Raw genomic sequence first — 24,250 nt, 5'->3', positions numbered from 1 at the left:
CATCTATGTCCTTTAATTCACCTTTGGGTTACACATGCACATCAAGCCAGTACAATAAAAGCCAAAACTAACATATTACTGCATTTAAGCATCAAAGTTATAAATCTCTTACAGCTGGCATTTTCCGTGGGACCCAATGACATTGTCCCTTCTTTTTGTTAATTTTTAGTAACTGTTATCTCTTGCTTTTTCCTCCTGTGCTTCAACATCTGCAGGGAGGGGAGGTGGAACCCCTCCTATCTCTTTCTTTTTTGGCATTACAACTTTTAAATGTTTTATGATTTGCAATTATTAATTGCTGTATCAATATTGATTGTGGTTTCAATTTTACAGCACGAATCATACCTATTTACCACACATGGAATCCTATGGTTTTCATTGCTTGTTAGGACTATAAAAAAAATATTGTTGCTGGGTGATTCAGAGTCAGCCCATGTGTGTTAAGTGTAGTCTACAGGGGATAAAGAGAAGGAAAAGAGAAGTACTAATACATCCTGAGAAGTTTGGAAATTTAGACAGCATGAAGAATGAATAACACATGAAGTAAAGATGGTATTAAAAAGAGTCCACTAGAATGTAATTTAGCAGATTAGAAAGATTTGGCAGGAATCCCGGAGGGTAATTTTTCAAGGAAAGGTAATCTGATGAAATACTCTTACCCAATAGTAGGCTTGGTATCAATTAGAAAATGGTGAAAAGTGACCCCCAATGGAGCTTTATGATCCATTGCTACAGTTGATGTTATTTTTAAGACAAGAAGAAAAATGAGATCCAGTGATATATGCAGACATCTTTTTTACCCTGAAGAATAAACCTGAGTGTCAGAAAGAATGTGGCTTTGATTTGGCCCCACAGGAAGTTTAGTCCTAACTTTGGAAAGAGATAAGAGGCAGAAAAGAAAGAGATGTCGTTCAGCATTCAGCATAAGGCAGAGATGTTTGAAATTGGCTCAAATGCAACAGGAAGATTGTGTTCTAGGTGTCCAAGACTTACAGCCGAGTTAGCCCAGGCCAGCATGGGTACACTCCCCCTCAGGCAACCACTCTGCCCACTGAATGAAAGCGAAATGGCAGTGAGGATGAGATGAATAATCCAGGTGAGGGGACAATTTCAGAGACCCCCAGCGACAAGCAACCCAAGGAATAAAACCAAGAAAGCTTTGCCTTTAGTCACCCCCTTAAGGCAAGTCTTGAGTCCCCCAGGTGAAGCCATGTGGGTGAACATCTGCTTTTCTACTAGTGACCTGAAGAGTTGGTGGGAAAAATTTAAAATGGATAGAGAAAACCCTAGCAAAGTACCTCTTTTAAGCAGAATCCAACCGCCTCAGACTGGGACAATCACTGATCCCGATCTCAGTAGGAAAAGGGATAGCTATAAATAAAGAAAATCACCTTCCTTGCTTGGGTTAATTCACCACCTGCTGCTCAGCACCCTTTACCAGCCATTGCCTGAGTGTTCAGCCAACCAGCTTGGAAAATGACCTAAGGAAACTGATTTCTTGGTGTTCCTGGTTTTAGGCACCAAGACAGCTGGCTCCTTCCTTTCTTGTTCTGCTCCTGAGATATGCCTGTTTTTGTAACCATGTTGTCCAGCCCTCAATGGAAGTTTTTAGGAAGGAGGAGCAGGCTGGTTGGATTTTTGAGATGTTAATCTGCATTATCAACTCCACACATTTGAGAGACCATTCTGGATTGAATAATAGCTGTTGTTCAGTCACATTCTTTACTACATTAGGTTCAAGTTTGGAGTTTGGGTAGAGTCTGAACTAGTATGGGGTGTATAAGGCCCTGCTGTGATAAAAAGTGCAGTGTCCACTTTGAATTCAAATGAAAGTCTGATAGTAATTCGAGCTCAAAGGCAGGTCACTTCTACAGGCTGTATCAAGGTGAAATTACACCAACAGTCTGATTCACTTAGGTTATCACAGACTTCCTGGTGTTCATATACACCAGGGGAGGTTCAGACACTAATTACATCTGGTCTCTCATAAGCTACCCTATTGATGACCTGGCACCCTACTTTGATTTCTTCTCCTCTGATTCCTTGAAGTGTCCACAGTTTCTTTTCCTGCCATTCTTGCTCCTCACATACCTGATTCTCGTGAATTACTACAGTAGATAAGTTTAAATCTTTTATCTCAGAAGGTTTTCCTATGGATCCAGTATACTGATTAAATGCCAGGGACCAAGGCCATTCAGCATTGCTTTGAATAGAGGTACACTCAAGTTCTAAAACTTCAGTTATGATTCCACACAAAACAATTCTACAAACTAAAATATGAGCTACTCCCGACCGCAATGTACTCATTTTGCCCGAGTAAGTTTTAATCTCAGTTCATTGTCTCCTGGCGTCACTCCTTAAGGGGTTTCTGGGCCTTCTTCACCTGAGAGTGATGAATTCAGGCATCCTGGTCCTTGATTTTGATTGCAGTGAAGGTGGTGAGAAGTACATGCAGTGGTCTCTCCCACTGTGGTTCCGAAGTCTTCTCTGTAAGAGACTTAACATATACATCATCCCCAGGCAATCTAACTCCCTGCTCCATGTTCCAGCCACATGTTTCTCAATTACTCTGAGCTGTTTGCTTAATGCCACCATGTAGGTGGACATTCTGGACATTTCCCTTGTATTCCATATGGTCTTCTATAAGGCATTCCAAAAGGACTCAGCATTCCTTTAGCTCAAGGTTTACTTTGAATTTGCAATAGTGCTAGTGGAAGAGCTTGGGCTAGGGTGGATTAACTTCTTGCCCCAGTCTTATGATTTGCTGCTTAATCAAATGATTCATTCTCTCCACCTGGCCGCTTGATTGGGGGTGGTATGGAGTGTGAAGTTCCTAATCTAGGCCCAGATGGCTACTAATGTGTTGCACTATTTTGGAAATGAAATGTGATTCTCTATCTGAGGATATCGTGGCTGGAACTCTGAAGCGTGGTATTATTTCTTGTAAAAATAATCTGGTCACCTCTTGAGCTTTGACAGTTCTGGTGGGAAATGTTTCTGGCCACCCTGCAAATGTATCTATCAATACCAGTAAATACTGATACCCCCCCCTTTCCTTGAGAGTTCTGAAAAGTTAATTTGCCACTGCTGTACAGGCCCATGGCCTCTCTGAGTCTGACCGAGTTTTGGCCCGGGGTGGGGGGTATTTTGAGGTTAGTCTAGAGGCAAGGATCACATTGTCGGCTTACCTGAGTGATAGTGGCATATAAATTCCTGACAACGATACAACGATTCTTTCAATCAGATGTGTGTTCTAGAAAGCCTGTGGAAATTACTGCTTCAAAGTCAACACTTCATTTCAATGCACTCTGTATCACTCGCAGCCTTGGTAATTTCGAGAAATGAGCCACACTCTATAAAAGGCTTTTAAGTAGTTAGGCCCTAGTGTGTTTTCTAGTGCCCTTCCTTCACTAGTAACCACGAAAATGGGAAGGGATTGCTAGCTCTCTTTCAATGGTAGCCCACCCCTTGCAGTTGTACGTCTCTTTTGATTAGTATTATTGTAAAATGGCTTACCTTCGAGGAAAATCTCACCCTTTGCTGCTTTCTTTGCCTCTCCATCCGCCAGCTCATTTCTTTCCTCCAATTTTAAGCTCACTCTCTGGTGTGCCTTAATATGCTTTTTCAGGTAGCTGAACTGCTTCCAGCAGCTGGATTGTCTCTTCTTTCCCTGTGAGGTCAGCAGTCCCCTCTCCTTCCAGATGGCTCCATGTGCATGTATGACTCCAAATGCATACCTTGAGTCTGTGTAGATGGTTATTCTCCTCCCTTTTGCCCTTTCCAGGGCAAGGATCAGGGCATTTATCTCAGCCTTCTGTGCAGAGGTCCCTGTTGGTAAGGGTCCAGACTCGATTACCTCTCTGTAGGTTGTCACTGCATACCCAGCATGTCGCTTCCCATTGGCAATGTAGTTGCCCCCGTCAGTGAACCAGGGCTCCGCATCATCCAAAGGAGTGTCCTTTAGGTCTGGGCGGCTGGAGTAGGTAGCTTAAATGGTCTCTAGGCAATCATGGTGTGCTGAGAAAAGAAGCTGGGTTGACAATATTAGTCACCACGATCTCTACATCATCTTGCTCTACCATGATGGCCTGGTATTTCAGAAACCTCTGTGGTGAAAGCCAGTGGCCACCCTTTACTTCCAGTACTGCGGATACTGTGTGGGACACTAGCACAGTCATTTTCGTCCCAGGGTAAACTTGTGTGCCTCTTGAATATTCAGCACAACTGCTGCTACAGCTTTGAGGCAACCTGGCCATCCTTTGGCTGTTGCATCTAGTTGCTTAGAGAAGTAAGCAACTGCCCTTCAGTATGGGCCCAAGTCCTGAGCCAATATTCCCTGGGCAATTCCTTGCGTGGAAAGATAGAAAAAGTGCTTTACTTACATCGGGAAGTTTCAAAGCTGGAGCCAACATGAGGGCTCTATCTCCAGCTGGCGAAAGGCTCGTATAGCGTCTTTTGTCCACTGGAGATATCTGTTTCCATTGCCAATAGGAGCATAGAGGGGTCTGGCGAACAGTCCATAATTATAAACCCACAGCTGGCACTACTCTGCCATGCCTTAGAAGGTTCGGAGTTCTTTCGTTGTCTGGGGTTTCAGGGTTTGGCATACGGCTTCCCTGTCTTAAAGTCTGCTGCTCAGCACTCACTTCTTACCCCAGGTAGATTACCTTCTGTTTCAATACCTATGCCTTTTTCTTTGAGACTCTGCATCCTTGGAGTCCTAGGAAATTCAAAAGGCTTACCGTCCAGGCTTCTCCTGCTTCCCTCGTCCGAGTGGCTACTAGAAGATCGTCCACGTACTGCAACAGCCTCCTTTCCTCTTGTGGAGCTTCCCGGGACTCTGGGTCTTTGCAAGCTGTTCTCCAACCGGAGTGGGGAATCTTGAAGCCTTCAGGCACACGGACTATGTGAGCTTGTGTTTGAATGCAAAAATTTTCTGGCTGGCTTCGTGGATAGGGAGGCAAAAGAAGGCATCTCTTAGGCCTAAAACAGTGAACCAGGTTAGCTCAAGTGTTAAACAAGTTAGTAAGGTCTATGGATTTGCTACCACAGGGTATAAATTCTGTGTTATCTTATTGACAGCCCTTAATCCAGTACTATCAATTATTGGGCTGATTCCTTCCTTATCTTCCTTTTGAGGGTACTACTCAGTTCTCACTAGTTGTGTTCTTTCCTTAAGCTCACTACTCATGGGGGAGCATCTTTCACTCTCCCTGGTACAGCAGAGGCCCATATCCTTGAAAACACTTATTTACTTATTCTAATATCTCCTTACTAATGTCTTTAATTTCAGTGTCTGTTAATGTTAAGCCTAACCTCTTTATATCATTTGCCTCCAGAGTAACCTTTCTCATTTGAGAATGTTTAGCAAATTGAGCAAATTGTACAAAAGCTTTTAGGTACACATGGTACACATGTTACTTTAAAGGTTTGCACAAGTATGCCTTCTCAGACTGGCCAGTTGTTCATTCCCCACACTACAAGATAAACATTCTCCACAGGTACTAAAGCTTTATTTAAAACTGAATATATGACCCTTGTGTCGACAAAAATTCTTCCCTTTTGGGGAGGTCATCTTTACCCTTCCTCCCTTACCTTGGGAGGAGCCTTTAGCAAATCATATGTACTCATTTTGCGAACTGTGATTGCTTTGCATTTCAGCATGATAATCTTTGCCTGATTTCATACGTTGCTATCTTATGCTGCATGCTAAACAACATGTTTGATTTGCTTTCCTTTGCCTTGTTTTCCTTTTTCAAGGGCCAAGACCAGAGGGCGGTCTGATTTTACAGTCTCTTTGCCATTCCGGGTGATTTCTTAAAACAAAAAGACATTTCAGCATACAAAAACCCCATCCCACTTATCTTCCTATTTTAAAACAGTACTTACTGCATTGAAGTATTATAAATCTTTTTATTTTCTGAGCTGCTCCTACTGGCAGCCTTCTCCCAGTGAGCCCCTCCCAAAAGGGGCTAATTTAGGAACCTCTTTGCTCTGGTCAGTTCTCATTACCTCTTTCTCCCTGCCCTATCTCGCTTCCACTCAAACCTCTTTTCACAGACCTTCACAGTAGTTTCTCAGTTTTCCTCCTACACACACACAGCTCCAGGTGGCAGGTATCAGATGTGATTCCCACACACAAGCTCTAAGACCTTAGGTTCTGATCAGAAACCTAATTTACACTCGGGGCATGTGACGCTTATTAGAACAGCAACACCAGCGTTTCTCATAAACACTGCACTGCAATAATACTTGCACATCCAGCTTTTGCCCACAGGTCATTCCCGTGTTCCCTGGGGAGACAGGGCAGCCAGAGCTGTCCCTGTGCCCATGGGGCAGCCACTGTCACCTCATGCAGCGTGCCAGCCTCTCGATGCACCAAAGGCTCCCCGAAATTGCATGCAAAGGCAAGCTATTCTGTTTGTTACCGAGAACTTTAAATCCCTACAGATTGTTTCCAGTCCGGACTTACTGCACTTCCAGCTGAAGTCTCATAAATCTCATAAGTCTCATTAACTAATTCATCTCATTCATCTCTTCTATATAAACTCTGTTTTACAAAATATCAGTCTTTTCTAGTTCTCTTCTTGCACAATCTAAAAGGCACTGTGTCTACTTACACTTGTTTTACTGCTTTGCAAAAAGGCTGTGCTAGTCACAGCCGAAACTCTGATATGCCCACAGACATGGACACACGCACCCGCACCCTCCCTTTATCTAAAATTCACTAGAGCCAAGGCTTGAATTGCTGTGAGGGGGAGAATTCTTGGAATTCCTTTAACTTGCTTTATCGTAGTTAAGCATAAATCACCGTACTATAGTTCTCCTATGTAAAATGCTACTCTTGTTGCACCAAAATCTTAAAATCTCCACAAACACTACTATACAATCTGAGAATCAAATTACCACAATGCAGCGGAAGAAAATCACCACACAAAATCACTGGGAAAGGGTATAACTCTCAAAGTGCTCACTTTTCTCAACACAACACAGCATACCATAATTCGGCATTTACTCACATCAATTTTTCCTGGACACAATCAAAATAACAGCACACAGTCTAGAGATCAAATCCAAACATCCAAGGCAAAGGAACTCTCTGAGCTCATACTGATGGTTAAAATGTACCAAATCTACACAAATCACTGCATTTAAACACGATAAATACCATTACTGACATTCCTCCACTCGCTTCTCCGCGGGGCACTTCTCTCCCTGCCCCGCAGCCTGCTGCAGCCGGTGCCTCAGGCCTCACTCAGCTGCTTCAAACACAGGTAGTACTCACCCCCTCCCGCACTGTAGGGCACTGTAGATTTATTCTCTTTTATACACCATACACCTATACACTTGCACGATTGCAAACACAGTGCACTGACCACACAATGCACACATTAACCATACAGCAACACAGTGTCCGGACATCACACATGCACACAAACAAAACACACACGGGCTCAGCGGTTCTGCTCCATCAGAACAATGAACCCCCAACACACATATACACGGGTTCACCCAGCTCACCCCCAGAACCGCTTGCGGTCTGCTCTATCAGAACGATGAACCCTGTCCCTAATACAGCTCCTCTATCAGCTGAACCCAGACGTCTCTGGGTGGTTTACTCCCTTGCTCTCCTTTCCCTCCCCCAGGGGCCCCTCAGTACATACCGTATCTTCCTCCGCAGGCCAGCAGGTCCTTGTCTGTCCTCACAGGTGGCAAGATGAGACGAGCGGAGCCCCACCAGGAAAAAATCCTAGGACGCGCCTTGGAGGTCCGTCTATCCCCCCTGCCCCGGTGGGGACAGAGAAGTCCCTTCGTGGTCGCCATAATGTTTTGCGGAGAAACAAAGAAACCTCACAACTTCGCAAAAGTTGTAATGCTTTTATTATGACGCGCGCCGGACACAAGTTCCCCAAAAAGGCATGCCTGCCTCTGAAGACCTCGGGTCTTCTTTTATCCCCCTTCCAAATCCATATGCATACAGGTTCACAATAAGTTCATACATATTCATTCCGCGTGACATTTAGCATCAGTTCTTCTTTATCAAAGGAATTTCTAAGTCGGGGGCAAATCGACCTTGTGGCCTTTTCTGTTTTTCTTTCTCTGTCTCCTTGCTGCCTCGGCATGCGAGTATTTCCTTCAGCTTTGGCCTCACAGAATTTTCACCTTTCTTAGACACTTCACCTAATTCAGAATGGATCTTTACTCTGTCTCAGAAGGATGGGGGTACATATGTGGGATTTGGGGAGGGACCAGAGGAAGGATCAGGGGAGCCAGGGAGGGATACGGGAAACTTAAGTGCCACAGGTCATGTGTCAGGAAGGACTGGGAGACCCCAGGCAAGGCTGGGGGAGCTGTGGAGGCTGTGGGGGCTCCTTGTGCCCATCCCTGCACTCACTGCGCACCGTGATACGGAGCCAGACGCTGCTCTTCCGCACAGCCCCACCCTCGGATTGCACCTCACAGCTGTAATTCCCCGAGTGGGAGACCCCAACGGTCTGCTCATCCCGGTAGAACACATGCAGGAGTGGGGCTCGGGGCCGCAGGGCGCTGGGGGCGCTGAGGCAGCTGAGAGTCAGGGGGGACCCCACGGTGAGCTTAGGGGGACCCTTCAGCAGTGGCACCGAGAAGAGCTCGGGGAAGGAGAGGGGAGAGGGATTTGTGAGCCTGAATCCCTGGGGCTGTGGGGGTGTCAGGGTGGGGGCTGTGGATTGCTCAACGTGCACTTTCACTGTCACCGGCACTGACCGCAACAAATTCTCTGGTGTCCCGAATTTCACCCGGCCCTCGCAGCTGTAGCTGCCGCTGTGATTCTGCTGCAGAGGGGGCAGGGACAGCTCGGTGCCATCGCGGAGCCTGCCCAGTTCTATTACCTCTCGGTAGAAGGACGCTGAGGTGACCGTTCTGTTCCACGAGCCCCGGCAGCACAGTGTCACCGTGTCCCCCTCCAGCAGTGCCCACCCCGGCACCTGAAGCACCAGCCAGGCTGGGGGACAGAGGGGACCTGTCACACCTGAAGGCACCAGGACCCCCGCATTTTGTCACACCCAGCACACCAGGGGTACCCAGTTACCACACGGTTTCCCCCACTCTGGGATTCTCTGGGATGCTCTGGGATGTCCCCAGAGCAGGACAGGCTCTAGTTACACAGGAGGTGACCCATGGAGCGGAGCCCACCCACAGCCATCAGAGTCCCCATGGATGCCAGGCTGGGGACACCCAAACCCCCCTTATGTTGTAAGACTATCACGAGGGGGCTGCGCCCAGTGCTGGGACTGTCACACCAGTAGGTGCCACTCTTCGTGACAGTGAAATGCTCCTGTCTCTCCTGCCACAAGCACTGCCTGTCCCTGTTCCAGATGGTGGCACTGGCGTTCCCCAGCCCTGGCAGGTCAGTGTCACCCGGTCCCACAGCACCGGTGGTGTCCGGGGGGCTCCACCAGGATCTGGGTGGTCTGGGCACCTGTGGGTGACAGGGGACACCAGCCTGCCGGGGCCACCAGGGAGCTGGGGACAGCGGGGTGGGGTGGGGCCATGTCATCCCCCGAGGACTCATCAGTGAGGCCGAGGGTCTGGGCTGGAAGGGAGAAGGGACAGGGCTGGGTGAGGGTGACACTCCAGGGACAGCAGCACAGGGGCATGGAGTGTGGGGCTGTTCCCGAAATGTCTCAGTAGGGGCAATGGTGTGGCACAGATGTCTCGAGGACAGGGACACAGCAGCCAACCCTTGCTCAGGCATGGAGATGCTGTGCTGGCACAGGTCATCCCTGCCAGCCTCACAGCCACATCCCCATGGCCCTGTGCCCATGGTCCATTTCCGATGGCACCTGTCCCCATGGCCCATCAACATGGTGTTTGTCCCCTTGTCCCTGTCCCTGCATTCCTGTGTTCCTGTCCTGGTCCCCACAGCTGCCACAGCCCCAAGGTTCCTTCTGCCACATCCTTGTCCCCACATCTTCATCTCCCTGTCCCCACATTCCTGTCTCCTGTTTCTGTCCCCAAAGCTACCCCATAACTCTGGTCACACTGTGCTCTGTGCCCTGCTGGCATTGGGGACCTCAGGGGACCCCACAGTCCCCCTGGGCCCCTCTCCCCTCCCCATCCCCCGGGTGTCAGGCCCGTGCCCAGGGCACTCACCCCACAGGAGCAGCGCCACCTTCCCGGCCATCCTGGTGTCCCCAGCCATGTGCATGGGCTGTCACTCACTGCCAGGGGTGGCTGTCCCCTAGGTGGTGGCTCTTTGGCCAAAGGGGAAGGAAGCGAGGTCAGATCTTGCCCTCATGGGTAAGTGGCACCTGGTGGGATCAGGGAGGCCACAAGCTGGGGACAGGCTGTGGGCAGGGTGGGGATAGGATGGGGACAAGGCTGGGTGAGACACAGTGGGACATGGGTTTCCCAGGAGTGGGGGGGGCTCAGGGGGTTTGGGGATGTGGGGATGGGTGTCCAGGGGAAGTGGGGGTCCCAGGGATGGGGTCCCTGGGAATGGGGGTGCTGAGGATAGGGAGTCACTGGGAATGGGGGTCCCCACAGCTGAGGGGTCTCAGGGATGGGAATGCCAGAGGAACATGAGTTCCAGATATTTGGGGTCATGGGATGGGGATGCTGGGGTAATGGGGGATCATGTAGGAATGGGGGTCCTGTGAAAATCAAGGTCTAGTGGGAAGGGAATTTTAGGGATGGGATGAACAGCAGAGGGTTCCTTGGGAATGAGGGCTCCTGGGCCATGGAGATCCTGGGGAATGTGAGTAGTGGGATACGGGTTCCAGAGAGGGGGAGACATAAAAAATATGGTACCCATGATTTGATTTCCAGGGGAATGGAGGTGCCAGGGATGGGCAGTACCTGGGTGGGCCCATGGTCTCAGCTCTTTCCCTGGGAGCCTCAGATTTTGGGTGATCCAGAGCCCAGCACAGCCCCCACAAAGTGCTGGCAGCCCGAGGGTCAGATTCTGAGGGGTTCTGGGTCTGTGAAGATTCTGCAGCAGAGATGAGAATTCTGTGGGGGAAAAAGGCCTGCCTGTGGTTTGCCCAGCCCTGCAAGAAGCACAAACTCCAAAGCAAGCCCAAGCAGTGGCCCTGAGAGGGCCTTTGATGGTTTTCAGAGCAGGACTGGCTGTAAACCCCTGCCCTGGGAGGGGCAGCTGTGAGGGAACCAGCCCGGAAATGTAGCAATTGATCATTTGTTCCTCTTTGTAAGGGACAGAGAGAACCACAAAACTACGGCACAATCCACAACATTCTGCTCAACATCCTGACCTGGACCCTCCTTTTTGAAGAATACCTGCAGCCTTCTGGAACCTCATGGACAAAATGTTTGGGTTTGTGATGTGCCCGCCCCATAAAAGGGAAAAATGTGCAAATACTGGGCAGGGGCTCTGCCCCACGGCCGTGGTGGGGCTGTGGGGCGGGATCCTGTGTGGATTACAGGTGGCCCAAAAGCTGCTCCATCCCTGCCCTCCTCACCTGAGTGAAAGGCTGAGGATTTGCAGGAATTGTGGTGTAAAGCCACCAGAGGTGCTGCTGTGGACCGGAGACCTGCCTGGGGTCAGGTGCTGCCTTCCTTCCATTCGGGATCATGGAGAGCCGGCGCTGGTGTTGCGCAGGGCATGTGCCTGGCCCCGGGACACTGCTACGCTGCCAGTGGGCACTGGGATCCAACCTGCTGTCTTGGTGGCTTCTGCCCGCTGCCGGTGGTGGTGCCGGGAGCGATGGGTGCCCGTGAGTTTGCGAATGGAGCGATTTCCCCTCCTCCCTCGTGTCCGAGGCCGCGATGGCCGCTGAGGGGATGGAGCTGGACCGGGGCGCCCCCTGCTGGCCAGGAGTGCTCCCTGCAGCGCCCCCTGCTGGCCGTGGTTTTAACTGCCACAAAAACCAAAAGCACTGAGCGTGAGGGAAAGTTCTGGGTTTGTGTTGTTTGTTCTGTTCTGGTTTATCAATTTCCCAGTAAAGAGCTGTTATTCCTTTTCCTGTACTTTTGCCTGGAAGAAACATCATCTTTGAAATTAAAAAAAGTTTCAGACATGTGTCTTCTTTCAATTCCAGGAACATTCACACTTTCCTTGGCAGATTTTCCTCCTTTAAATGAGTTCCCATCTCCTGGGTTCCAGCATGGATGGGACAGACACCCCAAGAAGAGACACGGTCAGGGACTTGGCCACCTCATGCTCTGCTTTTTAAGCCAGTAGGGCCTCCAAGGGCCCTCTCCTCAGATGGCAATTCTGGTCACCCGTGCACTAGGGAGCTGGATTGGCAGAGCGTCACACTGTCCCCAGTTTTCCATGGCTGACAGACTGATGGTCAGATGGGGCCCTATCTCACCAAAAGGAAGGTCTGACACATCTCTGCCAGACACAACTGTTCCAAAATGTCTCCAAACATCAAACTTTGCCTTTGTCTGACAGCCCACCCTGTGCCATGGCCTGATCCCGACTGTCATGGCAAAAGGGGAGGCTCTGGAACCCCCAAAGGGCCTTTGTGACATCCTCGTGTGGGGAACACGGCAGAGGACAGGTTTGGGACAGGGGACAAGCGAATCCAGAGCCTCCTGAAGGCTGCTTGGGCCATCAGAGCAAGGAAGGTCAAAGAGCCCTGCCAGGTTCCTCTGGTGGAGGTAACGTGCTAGGGGAAGTGTTTGGGGTTTTTTCCTTTTTGGGTGCTTTCCCAGGAAATCTTTCTTTGTGTGACCCTTAGGACTCTGAGACGGAGTGGGGATCCATTCTGAATTAGGTGAAGTGTCTGGAAAAGGTGAGGGGTCTGTAGGGCCAAAGCTGAAGGAAAAGCCGCATTCCAGAGACAGCAAGGAGACAGAGAAAGAAAAACAGAAATTACCACAAGGTCAGTCTGTCCCAGACCTAGGAGTTCCTTAGATAGAGAAGAACTGGTGCTAAATGTCACGCGGAATGAATATGTACGAACTTATTGTGAAACTGTATGCATATGCATTTGGAAGGGGGATAAAAGAAGACCCGAGGTCTTCAGAGGTATGCTTGCCTATTGGGGAGGCTTGCGTCCAGCGCGCGTCGTAATAAAAGCATACCGGGCTTTACAACTTTTACGAAGTTGTGAGGTTTCTTCTTTTCTCCGCAAAACATTATGGCGACCACGAAGGGACTTCTCTGTCCCCACCGGGGCAGGGGGGATAGACGGACCTCCAAGGTGCGCCCTAGGATTTTTTTTCCTGGTGGGGCTCCGCTCGTCTCAACTTGCCACCTGTGAGGACAGACAAGGACCTGCTGGCCTGCGGAGGAAGATACGGTATGTACTGAGGGGCCCCTGGGAGAGGGAAAAGAGAGCAAGGGAGTAAACCACCCAGAGACGTCTGGGTTCAGCTGATGGAGCAGCTGTATTAAAGAAGGGATTCATCGTTCTGATAGAGCAGACCGCAAGCGGTTCTGGGGGTGAGCCAGGTGAACCCGTGTATATGTGTGTTGGGGGTTCATTGTTCTGATGGAGCAGAACCGCTGAGCCCGTGTGTGTTTTGTTTGTGTGCATGTGTGATGTCCGGACACTGTGTTGCTGTATGGTTAATGTGTGCATTGTGTGGTCAGTGCACTGTGTTTGCAATCGTGCAAGTGTATAAGTGTATGGTGTATAAAAGAGAGTAGAGCTACAGTGCTATACGGTGCGGGGGGGTGAGTACTACCCGTGTTTGAAGCAGCCGAGTGAGGCCTGAGGCACCGGCTGCAGCAGGCTGCGGGGCAGGGAGAGAAGTGCCCCGCGGAGAAGCGAGTGGAGGAATGTCAGTAATGGTATTTATCGTGTTTAAATGCAGTGATTTGTGTAGATTTGGTACATTTTAACCATCAGTATGAGCTCAGAGAGTTCCTTTGCCTTGGATGTTTGGATTTGATCTCTAGACTGTGTGCTGTTATTTTGATTGTGTCCAGGAAAAATTGATGTGAGTAAATGCCGAATTATGGTATGCTGTGTTGTGTTGAGAAAAGTGAGCACTTTGAGAGTTATACCCTTTCCCAGTGATTTTGTGTGGTGATTTTCTTCCGCTGCATTGTGGTAATTTGATTCTCAGATTGTATAGTAGTGTTTGTGGAGATTTTAAGATTTTGGTGCAACAAGAGTAGCATTTTACATAGGAGAACTATAGTACGGTGATTTATGCTTAACTACGATAAAGCAAGTTAAAGGAATTCCAAGAATTCTCCCCCTCACAGCAATTCAAGCCTTGGCTCTAGTGAATTTTAGATAAAGGGAGGGTGCGGGTGCGTGTGTCCATGTCTGTGGGCATATCAGAGTTTCGGCTGTGACTAGCACAGCCTTTTTGCAAAGCAGTAAAACAAGTGTAAGTAGACACAGTGCCTTTTAGATTGTGCAAGAAGGGAACTAGAAAAGACTGATATTTTGTCTGATCAGAACATAGTGTCTATGTCACGTTTTTGATTAGCATGCTGTGTGAGGTGACAGTGCTGTCCCCTGGGCACAGGGACAGCTCTGGCTGCCCTGTCTCCCCAGGGAACACGGGAATGACCTGTGGGCAAAAGCTGGATGTGCAAGTATTATTGCAGTGCAGTGTTTGTGAGAAACGCTGGTATTGCTGTTTTGCTGTCAGGGCACATGCCCCGAGTGTAAATTAGAGGTTTCTGGTCAAGCGGATTCAGAACCTAAGGTCTTAGAGCTTGTGTGTGGGAATCACATCTGATACCTGCCACCTGGAGCTGTGTGTGTGTAGGAGGAAAACTGAGAAACTACTGTGAAGGTCTGTGAAAAGAGGTTTGAGTGGAAGCGAGATAGGGCAGGGAGAAAGAGGTAATGAGAACTGACCAGAGCAAAGAGGTTCCTAAATTAGCCCCTTTTGGGAGGGGCTCACTGGGAGAAGGCTGCCAGTAGGAGCAGCTCAGAAAATAAAAAGATTTATAATACTTCAATGCAGTAAGTACTGTTTTAAAATAGGAAGATAAGTGGGATGGGGTTTTTGTATGCTGAAATGTCTTTTTGTTTTAAGAAATCACCCGGAATGGCAAAGAGACTGTAAAATCAGACCGCCCTCTGGTCTTGGCCCTTGAAAAAGGAAAACAAGGCAAAGGAAAGCAAATCAAACATGTTGTTTAGCATGCAGCATAAGATAGCAACGTATGAAATCAGGCAAAGATTATCATGCTGAAATGCAAAGCAATCACAGTTCGCAAAATGAGTACATATGATTTGCTAAAGGCTCCTCCCAAGGTAAGGGAGGAAGGGTAAAGATGACCTCCCCAAAAGGGAAGAATTTTTGTCGACACAAGGGTCATATATTCAGTTTTAAATAAAGCTTTAGTACCTGTGGAGAATGTTTATCTTGTAGTGTGGGGAATGAACAACTGGCCAGTCTGAGAAGGCATACTTGTGCAAACCTTTAAAGTAACATGTGTACCATGTGTACCTAAAAGCTTTTGTACAATTTGCTCAATTTGCTAAACATTCTCAAATGAGAAAGGTTACTCTGGAGGCAAATGATATAAAGAGGTTAGGCTTAACATTAACAGACACTGAAATTAAAGACATTAGTAAGGAGATATTAGAATAAGTAAATAAGTGTTTTCAAGGATATGGGCCTCTGCTGTACCAGGGAGAGTGAAAGATGCTCCCCCATGAGTAGTGAGCTTAAGGAAAGAACACAACTAGTGAGAACTGAGTAGTACCCTCAAAAGGAAGATAAGGAAGGAATCAGCCCAATAATTGATAGTACTGGATTAAGGGCTGTCAATAAGATAACACAGAATTTATACCCTGTGGTAGCAAATCCATAGACCTTACTAACTTGTTTAACACTTGAGCTAACCTGGTTCACTGTTTTAGGCCTAAGAGATGCCTTCTTTTGCCTCCCTATCCACGAAGCCAGCCAGAAAATTTTTGCATTCAAACACAAGCTCACATAGTCCGTGTGCCTGAAGGCTTCAAGATTCCCCACTCCGGTTGGAGAACAGCTTGCAAAGACCCAGAGTCCCGGGTAGCTCCACAAGAGGAAAGGAGGCTGTTGCAGTACGTGGACGATCTTCTAGTAGCCACTCGGACGAGGGAAGCAGGAGAAGCCTGGACGGTAAGCCTTTTGAATTTCCTAGGACTCCAAGGATGCAGAGTCTCAAAGAAAAAGGCATAGGTATTGAAACAGAAGGTAATCTACCTGGGGTAAGAAGTGAGTGCTGAGCAGCAGACTTTAAGACAGGGAAGCCGTATGCCAAACCCTGAAACCCCAGACAACGAAAGAACTCCGAACCTTCTAAGGCATGGCAGAGTAGTGCCAGCTGTGGGTTTATAATTATGGACTGTTCGCCAGACCCCTCTATGCTCCTATTGGCAATGGAAACAGATATCTCCAGTGGACAAAAGACGCTATACGAGCCTTTCGCCAGCTGGAGATAGAGCCCTCATGTTGGCTCCAGCTTTGAAACTTCCCGATGTAAGTAAAGCACTTTTTCTATCTTTCCACGCAAGGAATTGCCCAGGGAATATTGGCTCAGGACTTGGGCCCATACTGAAGGGCAGTTGCTTACTTCTCTAAGCAACTAGATGCAACAGCCAAAGGATGGCCAGGTTGCCTCAAAGCTGTAGCAGCAGTTGTGCTGAATATTCAAGAGGCACACAAGTTTACCCTGGGACGAAAATGACTGTGCTAGTGTCCCACACAGTATCCGCAGTACTGGAAGTAAAGGGTGGCCACTGGCTTTCACCACAGAGGTTTCTGAAATACCAGGCCATCATGGTAGAGCAAGATGATGTAGAGATCGTGGTGACTAATATTGTCAACCCAGCTTCTTTTCTCAGCACACCATGATTGCCTAGAGACCATTTAAGCTACCTACTCCAGCCGCCCAGACCTAAAGGACACTCCTTTGGATGATGCGGAGCCCTGGTTCACTGACGGGGGCAACTACATTGCCAATGGGAAGCGACATGCTGGGTATGCAGTGACAACCTACAGAGAGGTAATCGAGTCTGGACCCTTACCAACAGGGACCTCTGCACAGAAGGCTGAGATAAATGCCCTGATCCTTGCCCTGGAAAGGGCAAAAGGGAGGAGAATAACCATCTACACAGACTCAAGGTATGCATTTGGAGTCATACATGCACATGGAGCCATCTGGAAGGAGAGGGGACTGCTGACCTCACAGGGAAAGAAGAGACAATCCAGCTGCTGGAAGCAGTTCAGCTACCTGAAAAAGCATATTAAGGCACACCAGAGAGTGAGCTTAAAATTGGAGGAAAGAAATGAGCTGGCGGATGGAGAGGCAAAGAAAGCAGCAAAGGGTGAGATTTTCCTCGAAGGTAAGCCATTTTACAATAATACTAATCAAAAGAGACGTACAACTGCAAGGGGTGGGCTACCATTGAAAGAGAGCTAGCAATCCCTTCCCATTTTCGTGGTTACTAGTGAAGGAAGGGCACTAGAAAACACACTAGGGCCTAACTACTTAAAAGCCTTTTATAGAGTGTGGCTCATTTCTCGAAATTACCAAGGCTGCGAGTGATACAGAGTGCATTGAAATGAAGTGTTGACTTTGAAGCAGTAATTTCCACAGGCTTTCTAGAACACACATCTGATTGAAAGAATCGTTGTATCGTTGTCAGGAATTTATATGCCACTATCATTCAGGTAAGCCGACAATGTGATCCTTGCCTCTAGACTAACCTCAAAATACCCCCCACCCCGGGCCAAAACTCGGTCAGACTCAGAGAGGCCATGGGCCTGTACAGCAGTGGCAAATTAACTTTTCAGAACTCTCAAGGAAAGGGGGGGGTATCAGTATTTACTGGTATTGATGGATACATTTGCAGGGTGGCCAGAAACATTTCCCACCAGAACTGTCAAAGCTCAAGAGGTGACCAGATTATTTTTACAAGAAATAATACCACGCTTCAGAGTTCCAGCCACGATATCCTCAGATAGAGAATCACATTTCATTTCCAAAATAGTGCAACACATTAGTAGCCATCTGGGCCTAGATTAGGAACTTCACACTCCATACCACCCCCAATCAAGCGGCCAGGTGGAGAGAATGAATCATTTGATTAAGCAGCAAATCATAAGACTGGGGCAAGAAGTTAATCCACCCTAGCCCAAGCTCTTCCACTAGCACTATTGCAAATTCAAAGTAAACCTTGAGCTAAAGGAATGCTGAGTCCTTTTGGAATGCCTTATAGAAGACCATATGGAATACAAGGGAAATGTCCAGAATGTCCACCTACATGGTGGCATTAAGCAAACAGCTCAGAGTAATTGAGAAACATGTGGCTGGAACATGGAGCAGGGAGTTAGATTGCCTGGGGATGATGTATATGTTAAGTCTCTTACAGAGAAGACTTCGGAACCACAGTGGGAGAGACCACTGCATGTACTTCTCACCACCTTCACTGCAATCAAAATCAAGGACCAGGATGCCTGAATTCATCACTCTCAGGTGAAGAAGGCCCAGAAACCCCTTAAGGAGTGACGCCAGGAGACAATGAACTGAGATTAAAACTTACTCGGGCAAAATGAGTACATTGCGGTCGGGAGTAGCTCATATTTTAGTTTGTAGAATTGTTTTGTGTGGAATCATAACTGAAGTTTTAGAACTTGAGAGTACCTCTATTCAAAGCAATGCTGAATGGCCTTGGTCCCTGGCATTTAATCAGTATACTGGATCCATAGGAAAACCTTCTGAGATAAAAGATTTAAACTTATCTACTGTAGTAATTCACGAGAATCAGGTATGTGAGGAGCAAGAATGGCAGGAAAAGAAACTGTGGACACTTCAAGGAATCAGAGGAGAAGAAATCAAAGTAGGGTGCCAGGTCATCAATAGGGTAGCTTATGAGAGACCAGATGTAATTAGTGTCTGAACCTCCCCTGGTGTATATGAACACCAGGAAGTCTGTGATAACCTAAGTGAATCAGACTGTTGGTGTAATTTCACCTTGATACAGCCTGTAGAAGTGACCTGCCTTTGAGCTCGAATTACTATCAGACTTTCATTTGAATTCAAAGTGGACACTGCACTTTTTATCACAGCAGGGCCTTATACACCCCATACTAGTTCAGACTCTACCCAAACTCCAAACTTGAACCTAATGTAGTAAAGAATGTGACTGAACAACAGCTATTATTCAATCCAGAATGGTCTCTCAAATGTGTGGAGTTGATAATGCAGATTAACATCTCAAAAATCCAACCAGCCTGCTCCTCCTTCCTAAAAACTTCCATTGAGGGCTGGACAACATGGTTACAAAAACAGGCATATCTCAGGAGCAGAACGAGAAAGGAAGGAGCCAGCTGTCTTGGTGCCTAAAACCAGGAACACCAAGAAATCAGTTTCCTTAGGTCATTTTCCAAGCTGGTTGGCTGAACACTCAGGCAATGGCTGGTAAAGGGTGCTGAGCAGCAGGTGGTGAATTAACCCAAGCAAGGAAGGTGATTTTCTTTATTTATAGCTATCCCTTTTCCTACTGAGATCGGGATCAGTGATTGTCCCAGTCTGAGGCGGTTGGATTCTGCTTAAAAGAGGTAGAGAGAGAGACCCCTCCTCAGATCTCAGCAGCAGGCTGTAGGATTTTGAGCATCATTTTTGTGCTGAGTGTTTCAAGTAGCAGAAACCCAATCCCAGTTTCTTCTGAGGCACTGCAATGAATTTAGGCTCTTCTCTCAGATTTCCCCTTCACTATTTACTTGAGGCTTGGACCTGAAGCTAGGGGCAAGGTGGGTGAGGTTTTGTAGACCAGGAGAGACATTCCTGCTTGCCACACATCTGGGAAATCAGGTGCTTTGGAGGGGGAAGGAGATTCCCTGAGGTCTCTACATTTCAGAACAAACATCTGCCTCAAATATGACCTAAACCTCTGTCAGATACACTTGTGAAGTGTGTCTGAATTTGCAGTGTGAGCCCAGCACATCCCTCTGGCAGGGAGGGATGGTCATGGACAGAAAGCAGTTCCTGTTCCCCATAACAAACATCTAACTGGCATATTAGGGAAAAGATTAGGAGTTTTAAATGGAATTGATTCAGAAATACTGCTGAATAAACTGGCCACAGCAGCAGGTAGCCTAACAAAATTGAAGCAGCCTTTATAGTAATCTCTATTGGCATTAGGAACTAGCCAGTGACAGATTTCAAAAGTACTGCCAAAGTAAGGAAGTATGAAAAGGCCGGGGACCAAGACCACAAGTTAATAGTAGAAGCACTTAGTATAGTTCAAGATAATGTGTCTTTAGCTTTCAGTTGTATACAAGCACAGTTAGGGATACAAGCAACAGCAGCTCTGATCATATGGGAAAGGGGTGAAGGTAATTTTCCAGCTGAAATTCAAGAAATTGTGTGGGATAATGCAATTGATGTTGAAAGGAAGTTTCAATCCTGGCAGACTATGGTGAATTTCACCTATGATCCTGTTTCTAATGTGGCAACTGCCTTTGTGCTTACCATACATAATGCCGCTGTTTATGTTATCCATCCCATCGTTGCTCTAGGATTAAACCATGAAAAAAACAATACTCTATCCTTCAGAACATAGAGTTTGGGCATGAAAGATGAATGAAGAGTGGGAGACAGTAAACTTGGAATTCTGCATTACTAGTGAACAGATGGAATTTATTTGTGAAAGCAATACTATTAATGTACAGGATGTGTGTTTGGACACTGAACAGAGTATTTGTTACTTTGAAATTCATCCAGTCACTGACCAGAAAACTGTGCTCGTATATACTGGAGAAGGGTGTATGCTTGAGAACTGCTTGTGCTGCTGTACAAATTGATAGCAATCATGTTATTCTGTCTATTAGAAGCCATTCTAATCTCTGTATTTGTAATTTTGTTAAGATTATTGGGTGTGATTTTTCGTATTTGGTACCAGTAACATCCCACCAGCTGATTTAAGCCAATTACACAATGTATCACAGACTACCACCTACTCCTAGTGGGATGAACCCTACATTGGTAAAACAATTAATTAGGCACCAAGATCTATTGGAAGGCTTGAAAGGAATCCAAGGAAGTGGAAAGAAAACCTTAATTACTGTCCAACATGATACAAAAGAGATAACCAGAGTTCTACAAAGAATAAACCAAATTATGGATCAGCACTGGTGAGATGTGATCTTTGGGTGGTCACCAACTGCAAATGGAATCTTTACTCTTTAATAAGTTGTGCCACCCCTTTGTAGTTTTATTAATATTAGTTGGGATAAGCTTAGGATTATCTATTATATTGCTAATTTGGAACTGGAGAATGCTACAACGAATAGCTGTACTGACATCTTTGTCAAACGTACATGGTGAAGCACTAAAAGACACTTATTGTCGTGAAGGTTTTCAATAAGTAAAAGAATTTACTTATTTCCTAGGAAAGGGGGGAATGAGACAGGGTAAAGATCCATTCTGAATTAGATGAAGTGTCTAAGAAAGGTGAAAAGTCTGTGAGGCCAAAGCTGAAGGAAAAACTCGCATGCCGAGACAGCAAGGAGACAGAGAAAGAAAAACAGAAAAGACCACAAGGTCGATTTGCCCCCGACTTAGAAATTCCTTTGATAAAGAAGAACTGGTGCTAAATGTCACGCGGAATGAATATGTATGAACTTATTGTGAACCTGTATGCATATGGATTTGGAAGGGGGATAAAAGAAGACCCGAGGTCTTCAGAGGCAGGCATGCCTTTTTGGGGGACTTGTGTCCGGCGCGCGTCGCGCGTTGTAATAAAAGCATACCGGGCTTTACAACTTTTACAAAGTTGTGAGGTTTCTTCTTCTCTCCGCAAAACACTTCCCTGGCACCTTTTCCATGTCCTGCCATTGCTGACCTGGGTCCCTCCTCAGGTCCCTCCATTCTTGGCTTTTGTCCACTCATCCCTCACTGGATCCCCTGACCCCTCCCTGCATCCCTCCACCCCTCTCTGAGGTCCCCACACATTCCCCAGGTCCCACCATCCGCTCCCTGTGTCCCCAAACCTTCCCTGGTGTCGCCCCCATCCCTCTTCAGGTGTCCCTTCCCAGAACCCCTCATCCCCCTGTTTCCAATCCCGCCCCCATGTCTGAACCACCTCTCCCTCACTGCGATCCTCCTGCCCCTCCCTGACCACCCAGGGGTCATCCCTCACTGACCCCTGTTGTCCCCCTCCCATGCAGTGGCCTCGCCCTCAGGGGTGTCCCTGTCAGCGCAGCCCACCAGGGGACAGGTGGCACTCGGGGACAGTCTGGTGCTGAGCTGCACAGTGGCTGTGGGGACAGGTCCTCTGTCCTCCTCCTGGCACTGGGAGGGCTCGGGGACACTGCCAGGAACTGGCCCCCACCTGGAGCTGCGCCACATTGGGGACAATGACAGCGGCCAGTACCGGTGCCGGGTCAGTGATGGGGCGGGTGTGGCCGAGAGTGACCCCCTGAATGTCACCGTCCTGGGTGAGCGGGACCCTCAGGCTGGGGGTGACCCCACTCACGGCACTCGCATCCCACCTGGCCCGGTGCCAGCACCGTCTCTGTCCCCACAGTGACCGTGGCCAATGCCACCATCACCCCTGGTCCCCTGTCACACCAGGTGTGTGCAGGTATCAACGTGAGCCTGCACTGCTCGGTGCAGATGGGCTCAGCCCCTGTCACCTTCACCTGGCTGCACAATGGGCAGGAGGTTGCTCGGGGTCCCCTCTTGGATCTCAGGGGCATTGATGTGGGACATTCGGGCACCTACCAGTGCATGGCCACCAACCAGCTGGGACAGGATGGGCACTGCGTGTTCCAGGCACTCAGCCCAGAGCTGGTCCTGGAGGTGACACCTGGTTCACCCTGGGGCACAGGTGAGGTCACACAGGGTTGCTGGGGGGTTCAGGGCCCCTGTAGTTCAGGGTGACCCCAATGTGTCCCCCTCTGTCCCCAGCAGTGACTGTGAATGTCGGCAAGACCCTCCTGTTCCTGCTCCGTCTCCTGGCTGTCATCGGGGGCTGTCACTCGTGGCACCGCCAGCGTGGGTGACAATGGGGGTGGCACAAGGTCCTACAGGAATCGGGGGGAAGCCCCACACACTAGGGGAGCAGTTGGGGCATCACACAAAGCCCCTGAGCTGGAGGAAACTGAGCCCCCAGTGACCTTTGCTTGGGGTGCTCAATGCTTTGGGGCCATTTTGGAAGGTCCTGGCCTGTCCCAGGAAGGACCTTGTGGAATATTGGGGTGACACTGGGATCTTTTGGGGGCTTTTGGGGAGGTATTGGAGAGTTGTGCAGGGATGTTGAGAGCTCTTTAGGGATTCTCGATCAGTTTCGAGGCTTCCCTGCATTCCATTCTTGGGGTTCCTTAAGACTTGAGGGGTGCTCAGGGGCTGTGTGAAAAATCAGGATCCTGAGGTGGTTCAGGGATCCTGGAGAGGGGTTTAGAGTACCTGGGGACCTCAGGTGTTCTGGGGCTCCTCAGGGGTGCTTTCGGTGCAGGGGCCTGGCAGCCCAGTAGAAATGAGTGTCTGGTGGGGGCTCAGGGCTCCAGTGGGCATTTAAAGGTCCCAGTTGGGGTTGGGGCCCAGGACACCCCATGATCACCCCATCCTCTTTTTCTTGCAGCTCTCAGGAAATCCCAGGACAGGTCAGTGGGGAGTTCCAGCCATGACTCTGCCTGACCCCCTACCCAGACACCCCACAGATCCCCCCTTATCCCCACAGGGCCCCCCAGAACCCCCTTATCCCCTGCAGGTGGGGGAGGGGCTGGACATGAGGGGGCAGAGGGTGAGTATGGGGGATGGATGGGGACATGGACATGTCACCCATGGATGTCACCCCAAGCCAGGTGTCTCTTACTGTCCCCCCAAGGACCCCCAGGTGACCCATGCAGAGCTGCCAGGACCACATGGGTGACTGCAGGACACCAGTGACATCCATGGGAACGTGCTGTGACACTGGGGGAGCTGGGAGTCCCCATCCCATGGCTCCCATGGTGGCCCATCCTGCCTGGGGTGATGACCATGACTCAGGAGGGCTGCACAGGGCACCAAGTGCTCCCCTTTCCCCGTCCCAGTGCTCCCAGTACACCCATGGCTTCCCAGGCTCCTCCTAGCGCCAGGTGACACAGGACCCATTTCCTTCTTATTTAGTCCAAAATGCAGCTTTTTGGTTAAACTGGCAGAGATGGTGTTTGTTCAGCTTTGTCGAGCTTTAGGAATGGGATTCGCCAGTTCTGGGTTCCCACTAAAACCACGGGCTGCTGCCCCTTTCCCTACCGCTCCCCATGGAGGCACAAAAATTCCAAAAGTCTTACAGTTCCTGAATCAGCAATGAAAGAACAAAATCAACAGCAACAGCAACAAGGTTCACAGTCCAAA

The 24,250-nt window shown here is 48.5% G+C and overlaps 1 protein-coding gene across 1 annotated transcript in view; it reads left to right on the top strand.

Annotated features, from left to right (window-relative positions):
* Positions 1 to 23,985, top strand: part of LOC128948119 (Fc receptor-like protein 3) — a 106,839-nt gene extending 82,854 nt beyond the window's left edge. The window contains exons 7-11 of the mRNA XM_054292705.1: positions 22,081 to 22,350; positions 22,440 to 22,742; positions 22,823 to 22,887; positions 23,625 to 23,657; positions 23,947 to 23,985. Coding sequence (XP_054148680.1) covers positions 22,081 to 22,350; positions 22,440 to 22,742; positions 22,823 to 22,887; positions 23,625 to 23,657; positions 23,947 to 23,985 — 710 coding nt within the window. The remainder of the gene's footprint in view (positions 1 to 22,080; positions 22,351 to 22,439; positions 22,743 to 22,822; positions 22,888 to 23,624; positions 23,658 to 23,946) is intronic.
* Positions 23,986 to 24,250: the final 265 nt, after the last annotated feature.

This window comes from Melozone crissalis, unplaced genomic scaffold (genome assembly GCF_028551555.1).
Source record: "Melozone crissalis strain CALT ecotype California unplaced genomic scaffold, PUWL_Pcris_2 ptg000114l_1, whole genome shotgun sequence".
Lineage (NCBI taxonomy): Eukaryota > Metazoa > Chordata > Aves > Passeriformes > Passerellidae > Melozone > Melozone crissalis.
This window is presented reverse-complemented; position numbering and strand designations above follow the sequence as displayed.